The sequence below is a fragment of the Sciurus vulgaris genome (genome assembly GCF_902686455.1).
Source record: "Sciurus vulgaris genome assembly, chromosome: 2".
NCBI lineage: Eukaryota > Metazoa > Chordata > Mammalia > Rodentia > Sciuridae > Sciurus > Sciurus vulgaris.
The window spans coordinates 192,948,867-192,964,914 of record NC_136462.1 but is presented as its reverse complement, the minus strand read 5'-3'; the positions used below and the strand labels follow the sequence as shown (position 1 = coordinate 192,964,914).

The 16,048-nt window shown below is 51.0% G+C and overlaps 1 protein-coding gene and 1 long non-coding RNA gene across 2 annotated transcripts in view; one reads left to right on the top strand and one right to left on the bottom strand.

Annotated features, from left to right (window-relative positions):
• Window positions 1–9,019: 9,019 nt before the first annotated feature.
• LOC306654417 lies at window positions 9,020–11,490 on the bottom strand. Its single transcript, XR_013761959.1, has 3 exons — window positions 11,379–11,490; window positions 9,672–9,736; window positions 9,020–9,197 (listed from the first exon to the last, which is right to left on the bottom strand). It is a non-coding gene; the product is annotated as an uncharacterized lncRNA (long non-coding RNA).
• PTGIS (prostaglandin I2 synthase) overlaps window positions 11,102–16,048 on the top strand; it is a 26,746-nt gene continuing 21,799 nt past the window's right edge. The window contains exon 1 of the mRNA XM_079127960.1: window positions 11,102–11,478. Within this exon, the coding sequence (XP_078984086.1) occupies window positions 11,405–11,478 (74 nt within the window). The 5' untranslated portion in view covers window positions 11,102–11,404. The remainder of the gene's footprint in view (window positions 11,479–16,048) is intronic.

The following is a 16,048-nucleotide window of genomic DNA, read 5'->3' as shown; positions in this document are numbered from 1 at the left end:
TAGTATTTTATGTTATTTTAAAAAATACTTTTAGTTGTAGATGGACCTAATACCTTTGTTTAATTTATTTATATGTGGTGCTGAGGATTGAACCCAGTGCCTCACACATGCTAGGCAAGCGTTCTGCCACTGAGCTACAACCCCAGCCTTACCCTAGTGTTCTAAATGTTTACATTTACTCGTATTTTATGTTATCATAGGTATGGAGTATGCATCTTACACTCATTTTAGACAATTACCCAGTTGCCTCAATACTGTTAATAGAATAACATATCTTTTCACCACTGATTTGAAAAGATGTTAATTGTTTCAGTTATTGATGCATAAAACTGCCCTCAAAGTCAATATTTTAAAACAAAAAATAATCATTTCACGAATGGCTCTGTGATTCGACAGGGGTTGGTAGAGAAGACCTCTTCTGCTCAGCTTCCTGAGGCTGCAGGATCTACCGCCACATGACTCACAAATGTGGCTGGCAAGTTGGTGCTGGCTGTGGCTGAGGTTGGGCTCTGGGGCCCTTGAGTCATCTCCACGTACCACGTTCCCTACAGCAGGGTGGATGGGTTTCCAGGGCAAGCGACCCGTTGGCAGAGAAAGCCGGGGGTGAGCTGTATTTATTGCCCGGTATTGCCCGTCTGACCTAGCCTTGTGGCTATTTTTATAAAATGTGACCTACCACATTAACTTTGTTACATAGTAAGTTTCTGAATGGATGCGGATTTACTTCTGGGCTTTCTATTTTGTTCCATTAGACTATCTACAGATAAACAAGTACCACAAATTTGAATGATCAAGAGTTCATAATATGGTTGAATCCCAATAGAGCTAGTTCCTGTCTCATTGCTACTCTCTTCCAGAGACATTCCTGTGACATTTTGCTCATTTGATATTCCATATTATCCATTTTTAAATTAGAGGCAAAAAGCTGTTGGTGCTTCGACTGTGATAGCATTGGACTTATAAATCAGCCCAGGCACAGCAGGCGTGGTGAGAACAGGGGCCCTCCCTGTCTGCCTTACGCTGCTCCAATTCTTTGTGTGTGTGTCCTTCGGTAGCAAGTTCAAGTTTCCTTCATCTAGGACTTGCACATCTCTTGTTAAGTTTATTCCTAGATATTTCATCTCAATATCCATACTGCAAATGAGAAATTTTATTATGTCTTCTAGTTGATGGTTTTTAGGAAAGTCCACTATCTAATGCATGTTAATTTCTTAGATTTTCCAGATATCAGGTCATTTCATATGCATGATGCTGTTCATTTCACCTTTATCGGTTCTGGTTTGTTTTTTTTTAATATTTTTAGATGGACACAACACCTTTATTTTATTTATTTATCAGGTACTGGGCTGAGGATCAAACCCAGGACCCCCCACATGTGAGACAAGCACTCTACCCCTGAGCTACAGCCCATCAGTTCTGTTTTGATGTCTCTATTTTTCAAATGGTCACCTGAATGAATTGACTGGGAATTGCAGGACTGTTTTATTTATTTTTTTTATTTATCGAAGGACCTTTATTTAATTTATTTATTTATATGTGGTGCTAAGAATTGAACCCGCATGCCAGGCATGTGGGTTCTACCACTGAGCCACGACCCCAGCCCCTCCAGGACTGTTTTAAATGTCCAGTTCTACATTACATCGCAATGGTGACGGGGAGCTATCAGTTTCTCTTTCAGTGAGTATCCCTATATATTTACGTACTGAATGCACATGTGTGTGACTTTCATCAAGAATGGGTGAACTTTCTCAAAGTCCGTTCAGTTTATGACTTTTCTCCCTGTATCTGTTAATAAGATAAGTTACATTGCTAAAATTCTCAGTATTGAACTATCTTTGCATTCCTGGAATAAAGCCAGTTGATCATGAAGTATCACTTTTCTTGCGGTGCTGGGGACAAACCCAGGGCCTTGCACATGCTGGGCAAGCGCTCCACCTCTGAGCCACGCCCCCAACCCTGTGGTATTCTTTTCTTGCTTCTGGTTTTTGTTTATTTTACTTGGAATTTTTGAATTGCTGTTACAGGTGCGACTTGTTGGTTTCCTTGTGAGGTCCTCGTAGGCTTCAATATCAAAATCGATATCATACTTACTTCCTAAACATAATTTAAAAGCTTTCTTTCTTTGCTAATGCTCTGAAATAACTCGAACCCTTTAGAATTATCTCCTGTTTAAAAGTTTCCGTCAATTTCCTTGTGAAGCTGTTTGGTGTTCTTTATTAATATTACTCTTGCTCCTGGGGATTGAACCCAGGTCTCCCTACCACAGACAGGGTCTCCCCAAGTTGCCCTTGAGCTTGCCATCCTCCTGCCTCAGCCTCTCCACGTTGGTTCGTTTTGTTCTCATTTTTGTTGAGGAGACCTCCACGATCTTCGTCCTTCTATGGCCTCGACGCTGAAAGTGTCATTTAGAGGCCAGCAGCAGAACCACCACCCCACCATCTGGGAGCGTCTTCAGAAATCCAAGGTCTGGACCAAATCTCTGAACCAGAAGCTGAACTTCCAACGAGGCCTGTAGGTGACGTGTACACTACACTGAAATTTGAGCAGCAGTTCCGAGCGGAAAGATCTGTTCTGAGTACACCAGGGCAAGTCACGTTTTCCTGAAAAATCATCCTTTCCTCTAGATTTTCAATTGTCTATATAGAGGGGAAAAAAACAGACCTTAGCAATTCTTTTAATTTTCTCTTTTTCTGTGGATAATTTTCCCTCCTGTCTTTCCTTACTTGGCATCCTGTCCTGCCTCTGTGTTCTCTGGATGTGTTCACTAGGTTATCTGTTTTCTTCTGGTTGCTCCCCTGATATCATGAAAGAACCCGTTTGGGGATTTATTTAAGGTCAGCTATTTTCCTGTAGCATACTCATCAGCTCCTGCTGATTACATTGATCACTTTTGTTTTCCTTCTGCTTGTTTTCTACACGAGTGCCTTTCACATAAACCTTTCATTTATGTATTTATTTTATCGTACTTTTTATTTGTAATAAAAACTTTTAAACTGAATGCTTAATTTCCTTTTCTTTTTCTCCTTTTAGTGCTTATTTAAGGCCCATATGGATATTTATTACTTTGTGGAAACTTCCAGGCTCTGATATGTAGGATTGATGTTATTATTGTGTTTTAAATATTGATTTTGTTTCCTCTTTGACTAAAGAATTGAGAGATGTGCCTTTAAAAAAAAATTCCAAGCGAATGAACCCTTTAAAATCATTTTATTATTGGCTTCTAACCTAACTGCACTGTGATCCGAGACTAGTGTTTGTACTTTTATTTTGCTTTTTTAAAAAAAAATTCTGAAGCCAGGCTCAGCGGCCCACGCCTGTAATCCCAGTGGTTCAGGAGGCTAAGGCAGGAGGATCTCGAGCTCAAAGCCAGCCTCCACAAAAGCTAGGTGCTAAGCAACTCACTGAGGATAAATAAAATACAAACTAGGACTGGGTACGTGGCTCAGCGGTTAAGCACCCCTGAGTTCAATCCCTGGCACCCAAACAAAAACAAAAACAGAGGAACGATGGAGGTGCTGTCTGGAGACTGCAGATGATCCGTGCTTGTAGACGCTCACGATGTCCTGTGACCTTGGTGTCCTTAGCTTATGTTCCCTTGGCCTTTCAAGGGCTGAGGTGAGTCAGGTCTCTGTCCTGTAAGGACTCGTTGCTGGGGTGTGTGGCGCGGGGATGCTCACCCCTTCTCTGGCGCCGGTGCGCCCTCAGCGCGGTAAAGAGCTCTTCTTGCTCTAGTTCAAGGCGCCTTCCTCCAACTCCAACTGCCCAGGACTGCAGTGCGCCCCCATTCCGTGTGCACTTGCCTGCTGCATTTCTGCTCCCCGCCTCTCCCCTTTCCTGTTTGTTTGGTTTTTTTTGAGGGGTACCAGGGATTGAGCTCAGGAACACTCGACCCCTGAGCCACATCCCCAGCCCTATTTTGTATTTTATGTAGAGATCGGGTCCATCTCACTGAGTTGCTTAGCACCTCGCTGTTGCTGAGGCTGGCTTTGAACTCTCCATCCTCCTGCTTCAGCCTCCTGAGCTGCTGGGATTACAGGTGTGCATCATCATGCCGGGACCCTTTCCTGTTTAATCTTTCTCAGTTACTTTTGCTTGTTTTTTTTTTTTTCTTTCTTTCTTTCTTTCTTTTTTTTTTTTTTTTTTTTTTTTTGTTGTTCAACTGGGGGTTGAACGCAGGGCCTTGTGCCAGGGGCACTGTACCACTGAGCCACATCTCCAGTCCTTTTTATTTTCGATTTTCAGATAGGGTCTCACTGAGTTGCTTAGGTCCTCACTAAGTAGCTAAGGGTGGCCTTGAACTTGCGGTCCTCCTGCCTAAGCCTGAGTCACTGGGATCACAGGTGTGCTTCTCTGCACTTCATTTCTTTTCTTTTTCAAAGATATTTTTTTTAGTTGTAGATGGACACAATATCTTTATTTTATTTATTTATTTTTATGTGGTACTGAGAATTGAACCCAGGGCCTCACATGTGCTAGGCAAGTGCTCTACCACTGAGCCACAACCCAGCCCCGACTGTATTTCTTTTGTTGAGGGCTCCGGTTATGTATGTGTTGGCTCATCTTTGCCTGTGTCCTTATCTTTCTCTGTCTGTCTGGTCTTTCTAGTGCTTTCTTGCTTCTGTCTCTCATTTCTGGAACGATGCCCTGCGCTGTATTTCCTCGGGGCCTGTTTCCTTCATGTTTCTCCCACTGTTGTCTTGATTGCTGTGACTTCCTCCCTTCTCCCTTTTTCTCCTGTTCAACCACCTCTCACTTACTCGCACCCTTTGCCTGCCAATTTCCTTCCGAGTTCTTCAATTTCTGCTTCCTCATCTTCCTTCATACAGGGTACTGCTATCTTAGTTTTTCTCTTTCGAGATTCATGCCAATATGATTTGGACACACTTTTCATCCACTTTGTGTGAACATTTTCTCCTCAGTCCGTAGATTTTTCTGCATATTTTATGAAAACATCTTATCATTTGGGCTTTTACACTTATTCTTTCAATCCTGTCACTGGGAGGGTTTGGGTGTCTGGGTCAGTTTCTGGTTTGCCTGGTTTTGCCTGTGGGTGAGAAGACGTAGAGCAGTTTCCTGGGTTTCTTAGCGGGAAGTCTCTCTCCTGCCACAGAGACAGATTGCTTCCTGCCAACATGTCTTCTCTGAAGTTCCTAGTCGCTCTTTCTCAGTTCCTCTGGACCCGGCCGACTCTGGGAGAACTTCTTGCAGCCCCCATTTCTTCCCAGGTCCCCACACTCATTTTCTAAATGAGGACTGCCGCTGCCACCTGGGGCAAGTCACTGTCCCTGTGAGTGTAGGTTTGCAGATACCCTCTGAGATTTGTTGCCACTGAGCCTACTCACCCCTCCTGCTCTCTCTTAGCTGCTTCTAGAAAGCTTCACAACATACCAAGTCGATGGATTCCATCTCTCTGCTGCTCTTGCTAAAAGTGGATCTTATAGTTTTATGTTTTTTGTTCTTCCATTCTCCTTGATGCTTTGATGGAAATTCTAGAAGGGAGAAATCTTGCGGAGGCAGCCATTTCCTTATCCATCCTCATACTGAGTCCTCTTCAGCAACTCTGGGAATGAGCAAAGGCACTGTGATGGTTGCTTCCATTTTCTATACGCGCAAACAGAGGGTCTGTGGCTCTCCAGGTCTGTCTGGGTAGGGGATCAATGTGGGTTTCTTCTTTTCTGGTCCTCCATGGGAGGCTGACTCCCAGATGGGACAGCAGGAAGCTGAGGGGGTTGAGGACTGGCTGCATCATTTTTTCCAATGCAAGGTGCCCAGGCAGCTGCTTGGGGCCACGGGCTGCCTATGCACTGGCCCTGGGGAAGCCAAAGGAGGCGAGGCCAGTTGGAGCCCCTCTCCTCTAGCGCCTGCCCCTCCTGGCATCTAGCCTGGAAGAGGGCTGGCCACCAGCCCCAGATGAAACCTGAGTGGCATCATCCTGGGAAAGCTGAACAAAAGGCTGTCTGCCCAGCCCTGTGTGCATCTGCCCCAGCCTCTGGGCTCTCTGCCCAACACATTCCCTACGTAATCCCTGCTCTCCTGGGGGGAGGATGCTGGAGGACAGCATCATGGTAGCTGACGTCCTTCGGCTCTCTCGACACACAGACATGCCCCATCCACAGAGGCCAGTGGCAGCAAGGCCTGGAGGTCAGAAAAGGGTCACTTCCTCCACCCGCTACCTCATGAAGAAGATGGGGTGAGACTGGTCTTTCCTTTCTACTGTAAAGTTCCTGACGAGGGGCTGCTGAAAACTTGGCATGTTCACCTTTAATTAAGTGCTTGTGCCATGCCCTGGACATGTGGCCCTCCTGGGTCCTTCCAAGCTCTGTGGGAGGGGAGCCCTGTCATTACCCTCGAGCAGATTGGAAAAGCAGGGCTCCGAGGGAAGAAAACAGCCTGTTCCGTACAAAGCGATACAAAGACCATCTGAACACAAAGGACCCCGAGGCTCCATTCTAAAGAGTGGTTTGGTTCGACCTGCCAGCTGCAGATGAACCCTGTATACCCGTGTGGATTCAGCTTGACGCGACAGTAGCCATCTTGAGTCATAATCCCCTTCCATCCCCCTGGTTGGTTTACCCTGACTAGTTTTCCAGCACAAAACCATGAGAGTGGTATGTGGACACCTGTAATCGTGCCCTGGTGCCAAGAATGCGCCTGACTCCCCTATCAGCTTAAGACATCCAGCTACACTCTGGTTTGAATGAAGTCACTTTGTCCGAACCAATACATACATCCCTCCTTTGGACTTGAATTGTGCACCTCCCCTCGGTCTCACCGCCACCCCTCAGTAAGTCTCCAAGAGCTGGCACTCTGCAGTTTGAGATCTGCCTGCCTCTCTTTCTTGGGCCTTGTGGCACCTTGGCACAGCTAGAGTTCAGGGCGATGATCAGACGTGTGGAGTTGGCCTATACAGTGTTTTTAAATCATTTGGGACATGATTTCTTGCTTCCCTTGAACCTGGAGTCTCGCTGGGCTGGGCGTGCATGTCTGTGTGCACACAGTTGACTGGAACTCGGTGTCGCTGCCTCCTTTTGGATGGAACAGCATGCTCCGGTTTTCCACGGTCCTCACCCCTCCCTATTGCCTCCCCATGCCACCGGCTTGCTTCGTGCTTGGGAATACCTGCTGGGAGCACAGACATTAACTTGGGATGAGCCAGACACACTCCGGCCTGGACGGGGGCTCTTCCCTTGGTGACTCCATTGGGTTTGTCACCCCCTCTTCAACTGCACAGCACAAGAAGCTTTTGTCCCCATGTCCTCTTCACCTCTCGCCCTCCAGCAGGAGGAAGCAGTCGCAGGGATCGGCTCTGGTTTCGGAGGTCACCGCACTTCCCAGCAGTGGCAGCCCCGGCAAGGCCTCCCTCAGGCTCCGCGTGGAAGCCTGCCTGACAGCTGGACCCTGGGCGCCATCCCGGTGGGGTTGGGCAGAGGCCGTGCTTCCAGGGTTTGCTCCTGGCTGCCAGGCAGGGAGGCGACGCGGAGCCAGGTCTCAGAACTGCCCTGCCGCCCCTTCCCGCTCCCTTCTTCCTTTCCATTTTTTCCATCTCTCTCTCCCACTTCCCCTGGCCCCCTCCTCATTTCCCCCCCACAATGTCACATCTCGTCCTGTCTTGGTGACTCAGAAGACCTGGGCTAAGAGCCCTCCCCATAACAGACTTGAAAGAACCAAGATGGACGGGCAGAGAGGCCTCCAGAGAGACAACCGGGAGACCCAGGAGTTCACAGCACCAGGGGTCAGTGAACTGTCCTAAGAGGACATCACAGTCCCATGCCCTGGCTGATCAGAGGAAGTACTCTGTGACCCCGGATAAGCTACTGACCCTCTCTGGACCTCTGTTTCTCCATCTGCAGATTGGGAATAATGATATCAGATCGCTGTGGGGAGTGAATGAAGTTTTATGAAAAAGAGTTTCAAATTACTTAACTACTGTTTTAGTTGGGTTTTGTGCATTGTGGCCAAAAGACCTGAGAAGAACAACGTAGAGGGGAAAAAATTTATTTATTTGGCATTCATGGTTTCAGAAGTCTCAGTCCATAGATGGCCGGCTCTTGGCCCAGCAGGGAAAAGCTGTTCCCCTTACGGCAGCAAAGAAGGAGGGAGAGAGAGAGAGAGAGAGAGAGAGAGAGAGAGAGAGAGAGAGAGAGAGAGAGAGAGAGAGAGAGATAGATAGATGGTGGGTGCGCAAAGGGGGAAGGCCACAGGGAAATGCACCCTTCCAGGGCACGCCCCAGGGACCCACGTCCTCCAGTCACATCCCACCTGCTGACAGGTACCACCCAGTGGGTTCATTCATACTTGGATGGACTGATCAGGTTACTAGTCTCATAATCGAATCACTTCACCCCCATATTCCTGCACTAACAGGAATTTTGGGGGACACCTCCTATCCAAATCCTAACAATTACCTTCTAAAGTTACAATTAATAAAATACTAAAAAAGCCTGAGCCCCCCCCCCCCCCCCATGGGGCTGGTTTCAGCCTTGAAGAAGGCAATACACCTAATATCTTCCTTTCTGGATTCGATCTGTTCCTAGTCTTTAGGATGCAGGCAGACCTGGACCCTAGGAGACAGAAAGCGGGGGTGTAGGGCACACTCTGTGTTCTGAAGGTGGGGTCCTGACACTATCCTGACCCTGTGGCAGCCACATAAGTCAGCAGAGGCTGGGTGGGAGGGGACGCTTGCCCTCTTTAGAGGCCTGTTTCTGTGGGAGCAGACATCTGGACACGCCGCAACTCCTCCAGCAGAATGTCCGCGGCATGGCACAGGCAGAGGAGTTTGCTGAGAGTCCCTAGCCTGTGGGCTTTGCTTCCCAGGTGCAGCCTTAGATGCCAAGGTTGGCCTCCCTGAGATCACCAGCAATGTGCCTGTGGCACAGATACAGAGTCGAGGCTCAGAGAGGTGAAGTGACGTGCCCAGGATCATGTGTGAAGTGAGCAATGACAATGGGATTTGAACTTGGCTCCTCCATGGTGGGCGAGCGGGGTCACTCCTCTGCCCTGGCTTCAGCAGGGTCTTCAAGGCCACAGGAGCCAGGGGAGTTTGGAACTTCTGCGCTTTTCAGGGCCCACCTGTTCTTGCAAGATGCCACAGCCAGATTCGAATGCTTCCAGCTTTGAATTCTTCCCAGGGGCAAGTACCGTCCAGGTGCTTTGGATGATTATCTCAGTCCTGCCTGCAGCCAACGCTGAAGGTCATCCTAGGAACGCGAGAGAGACTCTGATTCGAGATCAAGAGACATTTGAATATCTCATGAACAAGTCTGGAGGGGGGCTTCCCGGGTGGTGGCTTTGCAACCTCGCTGGCCTTCCCCGCCCCCACCTTATCCTCGCACAATGGCCCCAAAGCCCAGAGGAGGCACATAGGGAAGGAAACCCACAGCAGATATCCAGAGGGTGACCACCTCTGGACAATCACTGGCACAGGGTTTTCTTGGACTGACTCAGTCCAGCTGAGGTTCATTCTCTGGGAGAGAGCCAGGGCCCCTTCCTGAACACTTGCTCTGAACAAATTTCTGAACAAAGCAGGTTCCATGGGTGAGGGAGAAGCAAGAGGCACCAGCCAACATGGCCTTCGGTTCCTTCCCAGGGGAGTTTGCTCCTGGTTGGAGGTGGGAAGACAGGAGACGGTGGTCTGGACTGAAGCCAGGGATGGCGGAGAAGAGCTGACCTACCTACTGTGCGCCTGGCCTGTGCCGGGTGATTCATTCTCGCATCATTTAACTCCCTCCTCACAACCCTGTGAAGAAGGAACGGTCCTTCTATCGTTCAGATGTGAGAACTGAGATGGAACCCTGGCCAGAAATATAACCCTGGCTCTTGGACAGGTATGTCACCTGGATGAGGTCATTGCTCCACCTTGACCCCATGAGGTTCTCTTCCCCATCGCAGCTCAGAGAGATGGACAGGGTCCCATGGCTGGGTGTGGGCTGAGTGGCCGTGAACCCCACTGCCAGAGGACAGCCCCAGGAGCCCTGGGATTTGGAGAAACCCTCCGGGCCCGAGGGCAGCCCTTGCAGAATTGTTGGCTTCACCACCAAACAAGCAGGATAAGTAAGAGGTTCAGGAGACTCATTTTGTCTCTTGTTCTTCTGAATCTGCTGAGGTCACATGAAGCAGCCGAAATTAGGCTGGCAAGTAAAGGAATCTCCAATAGGATGCAGGATACACAGGTGTCACCCCAGCCTGATCCTCCAGGTTAAAGCAGTGGGGTGATGGCGGCTGCTTTAAACCGTGGTCATGAGCAGACAGGTGCGTGCAGGACATGAAGAGCTCGCTGCGCAGGTCTCCTGGGGACAAGCATTCCGGGCAGAGGGAATGGCAAGTACAAAGGCAGCTGGCACCTCTGGGAGGGACAGGGAGACCCATGAGACTGCAGCAGAGGTGGGGAGGGCGAGCAGGGTGGGAGCTGGGCAGGTGCAGGTGGGCTGGACAGATGGTGGAGGCCTGGTAAAGGTTGTGGCTGTGCTCTGGGTGAGGAGGGCGATGGCAGCAGGTTCGGGGAGGGTGGCAATAAGTGTCTGGTGGGACTTCTGTGGGGAGATTGGACAGTAGGGAGAGGAGGCTGGTGCTGGAGACTAGGAGAGACTCTCCTCCAGGGCACCATTGAGAAGATGATAGGAAACTCGAGAGAACCTTGCCTGAGCCAGCAGGGAGACACGACCCAAGCCAGTCCTCCCAGGTCCCGGGTCGCTGTCTGCCTCATCTTTCCATGAAACTGACCTGCACCTACCACTGGACGGTGGGCACGTCCTTCTTACTGACAAGCTGGGCAGTTCCTCACAACCTGAGCAGAGTCCCTCCGCCTGCAGCTTCCTGGGGAGGGGCTGCGCTGGGCCAAGCTACCCGCTCAAGACTTCCCAGGGTGGAAATGGGGACGGCGGACAGCGGGAGCTTCTGGGGAGCGAGCGGGAGGTCCCTGGGGAGGTCGCCTGCCGAGCCGCAGGCACGGGGCTGGCATCCTGCGGCCCCGATGCGCTGCTCTGCACTGACGTCCAGCCCGCACAGGGCTGGGGACGGGTCTCGGTGGCTTTCCTCGTTTCTGACTGCGGCTCTTGAGGACCCTGCGCCATGCGCCGCGGTCCAGCCCACTCGCCGCCCGGCCCGGCGCGAGGGACGCTGGAGCCTCCACGGCGCCCGGGACGGGGCGGAGGCCGGGCGCGGCGGGCTGGGCCGGGGAGGTGGGCGCGCCGGCGACCCCGGCCGGCCCGCGCCGCTCGCCCCTCCCAGGGCCCCCTCCCCTCGGGCCGGCTCCTCCCCGCCCCTCCGCAGCCACGTGTCCCCCGGGGCGGGGGCGGGGGCCGGTCCGGCGGGGCCGCGGGGTCCGGGGCGGGGCGGCGGCGGGGTCTTGGGACCGCGGCGGCCGCCGTGCGCTGCGCTACCTGGAGGGACCGCGCTCGCTGCTGCCATGTCCTGGGCCGCGCTCCTCGGCCTCCTGGCCGCGCTGCTGCTGCTGCTGCTGCTGACCCGCCGGCGCACGCGGTGAGTGGCCCGAGCCCCCGCCCCGTCCCCGGCGGCGACCCCCTCGGACGCGCCGGTCCCCCACCCAGGGAGGGCGCCGCGCCCCTGCCGGGAGGCTCGCGGGCAGCGCGGGGGCCGGAGCGGGGGCCGGGGGCCGATCCCGCCGCGGGAAGTCGCGGTCTGTGAGCGAGACGGAGGGACCTGGGGTGGGGGGGGCTTCGGTGAGCCCCGGGCGACCATGCAGAGGTGTGGGGACAGCTGGGGACCCGGGTGGGAGAGGCCCCTCGGCCCCCGCCTCGGCCCGGGCCCAGCGCCTACCCACCGCATCCCCTGCCCAGAGGCGGGAGTCGAGGCCCAGGGCGGAGGCCGGGGGGACCTGCTCCTCGCGCCTGGGGCCGCGTCCTGCCGGATCCCGCCCCCGGGGGGCAGGGGTCCCTAGGCCAGCGGAGCAGCCGAGGCCCGGAGAGGCCCCCTCCCCCGAATAGGGTGGAACCAGGGCCACTTGGCTCAGCCTCCGTCCCAGAGGTTTTTCTGTTTCCTGGAGAATCTAATGTAGGAGAAAAAGTAAAACTTTGACACAAGTTCAGGGAGCCAGCAGCAGGTCTTCGTATAAAGTATGGAAAAAATTAGTTTGATTTGCACAAGGGACACAAGACTGAAGACCCCGGCACCGCCCCAGGAGTCTAGTCCTTTCCTCTTGCCCAGACCTCTGCTGTTGCTCAGTTTGGGTGGAACCTTCCAGATATTTTAAAAATATACTTTTTATTTCTGACTAGTCTGAGATTTAGAAAAAGATTGCCAAGATAGTACAAAGACCTGCCAGAATTTCCCTCACTTATTTTCCTCCCGTTAGCGTATTATGTTATCCTGCACGTTGGTGGCAACTAAAAAAAGCAACGCTGTTAACCAAACTTCAGACCTTAGCGGGATTTCTTTGGGTTTTCCATTAAAGTCCCGGATGCAATTCAGACCTTCACGATCCTAACTCTTCCGTGTCTCCAGATGTTTTAATAGTTACTCTTTTACACATAGACTTGAGCTTGTAACAATACAGGAGAGTGTGTGTGTGTTTACCTTAGAGCGGCAGAAAGTTCCAGAAACATTGGGAACTTTAGTTTTTAAACAATATGTTAGTTGAATTTTCAAACAATAAGCTCCTTGTGTTTTTCCTTCGACCACATACTTTTCCAGGTAAAATTTAAAACTGCGCGTTCAATCATTTGCCTAAGAAAAATGAAGGGAAAAGATGAGGAATGTTTCCCTGCTGAGGAATGAATTATTCCCCCTAATTCGGCAGGCTCTCCCACCCTCTGTGCAGAGGTGTTTTTTTCCACTCTGGATTTGGGGTTCAGTAGCCCTTCATTTGCTTCACAGAGCTATCAGCTGTTCTGATCTTCTGAGTGTTCTGAAATTTGAATAAGTTGCAGGTTCCTTTTTCCCTGTTTATTCATGTCCCTGTTAATGGTGTTTCTGGTGTTTTTGATGTTTTGGGTCATGTGCTGATCATCCTGATCTGCACTTTGCTTGGGGCTGGGTGGGTATAGCTGGAAGGTCGGGGCGGAGGGTTCTGGGGCACAGGGTGCCTGGACACATAGAAGTGTCCAGACTCTGGATTGTGTGGATGATTGTGGAACTGCTCTCCACCTTACTTTTCCAGAAATACTTTTGTGGTACTGTGCCTCGGACCCAGGGTCTCCCGTGCTCCAGTGCTTTACCACAGAGCTGCGTCTAGCCCTGTTTCAATTTTATTTGAGTCAAAGTCTGGCTACGTTGCCCAGGCTGGCCTTGAACTTGTGATCCTCCTGCCTTAGCCTCCTGAGTAACTGGATTCCAGACATGCACCACGTGTCTCGGTGTGTCAGGGGATGGTGGTGGTGACAGCAGGGTGAGTGGGGCCTCTCTGAGGAGGAATGTGGGCTGAGCTTTACTGGGCTTCATCCTGCGGACGAGCAGTCCGGAGAGCTGAGATTTATACCTCTGGACACCTGGGAGGGCAGCACGTGGGTATTGGGAGCGGTATGGGAACAGGAGTCACGAGCAGGCGGGGGACAGTAGTGTGAACCCTGGAGAGGCCCCCTGGGATCCCAATCTGTTTCCCAGTCTCATATTTCCTTTTTTTTTTTTTTTTTTTTTTCCTGGTGCTGGAAATTGAACCCAGGGGTGCTCTACCACTGACCCCCAGCCTCCTCCCCTTTTTTAAAAAAAACTTTGAGACAGGCTCTTGACAAATTGCTGAGGCTGGCCTTGAACTTGCCATCCTCCTACCTCAGCCTCCTGAGTTGCTGCGGTTACAGATGCGTACCACCTTGCCCAGCTTTTCCTCTTAACTTGCCTAGAGAGGCACTTTGGTTACTCTGATTTTACAGAGGAGGAAACTGAGGCTCGGAGAGGCCAAGTCACTCCCTCAAGTTCTGCCTTGATTAAAATTCTGATCTGCAAAAACTTTTAATTATCAGGAAAAATGAACCCTTATTCTTCCCTCTCATCACATGGGTGGATCTGAACACTCACAATTTGTAGAAGTATGTGACCTTAAGGCAGCTACAGCAGAAGATTCTTTTTTTAAAATATTTTTTTAGTTGTAGATGGACACAATACCCTTTATTTTATTTACTTTTGCGGTGCTCAGGATCGAGCCCAGTACCTCACTCGTGCTAGGCAAGCGCTCCACCGCGGAGCCACAGCCCCAGCTCATGCAGCAGAAGATACTTTTTATTTATTTATCTTTTTCAAAAGATTCTTAAGGAAGGACGAATTCCCAAATGTGGGGAAAAGCGGTGGGTCACGTCCATGCTGTGCCCTCGCTGGTGACCCAGTCTGGATGGAAGAAGGAGGGCACTGCCTGTCCTTGCTCCTTTCTCCTGACCAGGGCATGAGATCATTCCATCACCTCTGCCATGCAGCTCGGGCTTGAGAATGTTAACTTTCCCAGGGTCACAGAAATCATACTCCACAGGTAGCCAGCTCTCAAACTCACGCTTCTCCCAGTGAAATACGCTCCTCTGGTCAGTTAGCAACTGTCTTTACTCCCAGCATTAAAAAAACTCAAGCTGGGTGCGATCGTTCATGCCTGTAATCCCAGCTGTTTGGGAGGCTGAGGCAGGAGGATTGCAAGTTCAAAGCCAGCCTCAGTAATTTAGTGAGGCCGTAAGCAACTTAGCAAAACCCTGTCTCTAAATAAAAAATAAAAAGGGCTGCAATGTGACTCAGTGGTTACGTGCCCCTGGGTTCAATCCTCAATAGCAAAACAAATTATAAGCCTTTTAATTATGAAAAAGTTCAACTATGCAGAAAAAAATAGCGTCAGAATCTCCATGTCCTCCTACCTTGATTTTACAGTCACTAATATTGTTTAAAAATTACAGCTATCATATTTCAACCCTGAATTATCAGAAGAGAATGATAATCCTGATTTCATTACCCTGTCTGAGAATGTAAGAAATAATTTATAATGTCATCTAGGTCACAGTTCAAGTTCAAATTCTGCAATCATGGCAAGATTGGTGGGCTGGGAGGCAGGAGTCTTTCTTCTGGGCCCGTTGAGGCTATGATCTGCATTCTGGGCCTCAGTTTCCCCATCAGTACTCCGAGGTGGCTCACGGAGGCGCTCTCTCAGTCCCCACCTGATTCACCAAGCCCAGTGCATCCCTCTTCCTCTGAGATACGTGCAGCTGCTGCAAGGAGTGTTCTGAGAGGGCTCCTGGTTGGGCAGTCCCTTGTTGGGGGATCAGAGGCTACAGTGGCATCAGGTAAGGGTTCCTGTGTCTCCAGGGCTGATCTGGACCCCTGCAGGGTGCAGAGCTCCTAGGAAGAAGAAAATCTGTCTCATTGCAACATGCAGTAACCAGAGGCTACCAAAGGCCCATCTGTAGCTGTATTCAGCCCTGAAAGCTCTGGTTAAAACCATGTAGCATAGGGGAGAAAATTTGGGGATTCCATATACAAAATCCAAGTCTCCAGCATCTTGTGAAAAGCCGGAAGATCCGGCACAGTAGTAGAACCCTCTCTAAACCTTGCCACAGTCCCCACCTTTCCCTGTTGCCTCTCCTGCCTTCGGCTCTTCTGGCGTTGACAAATACCAGGAAACCAAAACCAGAGCAAGAAGGCCACGTGCTTTCTCTGCACAGTGGGAGGCAGTGGGGTGGGGAAGAGCCAGAGAGGACCATAAGAGAGACCCTCTGTTAATGGGACGCAGAGACTGCTAGAGACCCGGGGAGAGCCCTGGGTAAGAGCAGGCTGAGTGGAAGCTCAGATTGCTCCGATCCCCTTCGCTCCCCATCAGATCCTCCTGGAGCCAGAGACCCCCCTGCATGGAGACGAGACTGTTAGAGGGGCTGGTGTCCCCCAGCGGCGCAGCCCTGTGGGCCACCTCGGCTCTGGACATCCAGAGCACGCTCTGTGCTGGCCTGTCACCTGTCTTGGCTCCCTCTTGGGAGGCAGGCCTGCTCACTGAGCACCAACTGTGTACATGATTCCTTCATCTGACACACATTCTGCCGGGCAGGTTTCTGAGTGCTGGAGTGAACACCAAGTCCCTGGTCTGGTGGAAAGCCGTCCAGCCAGGACGCCATGCCTCAGGGGACCCAGTGGT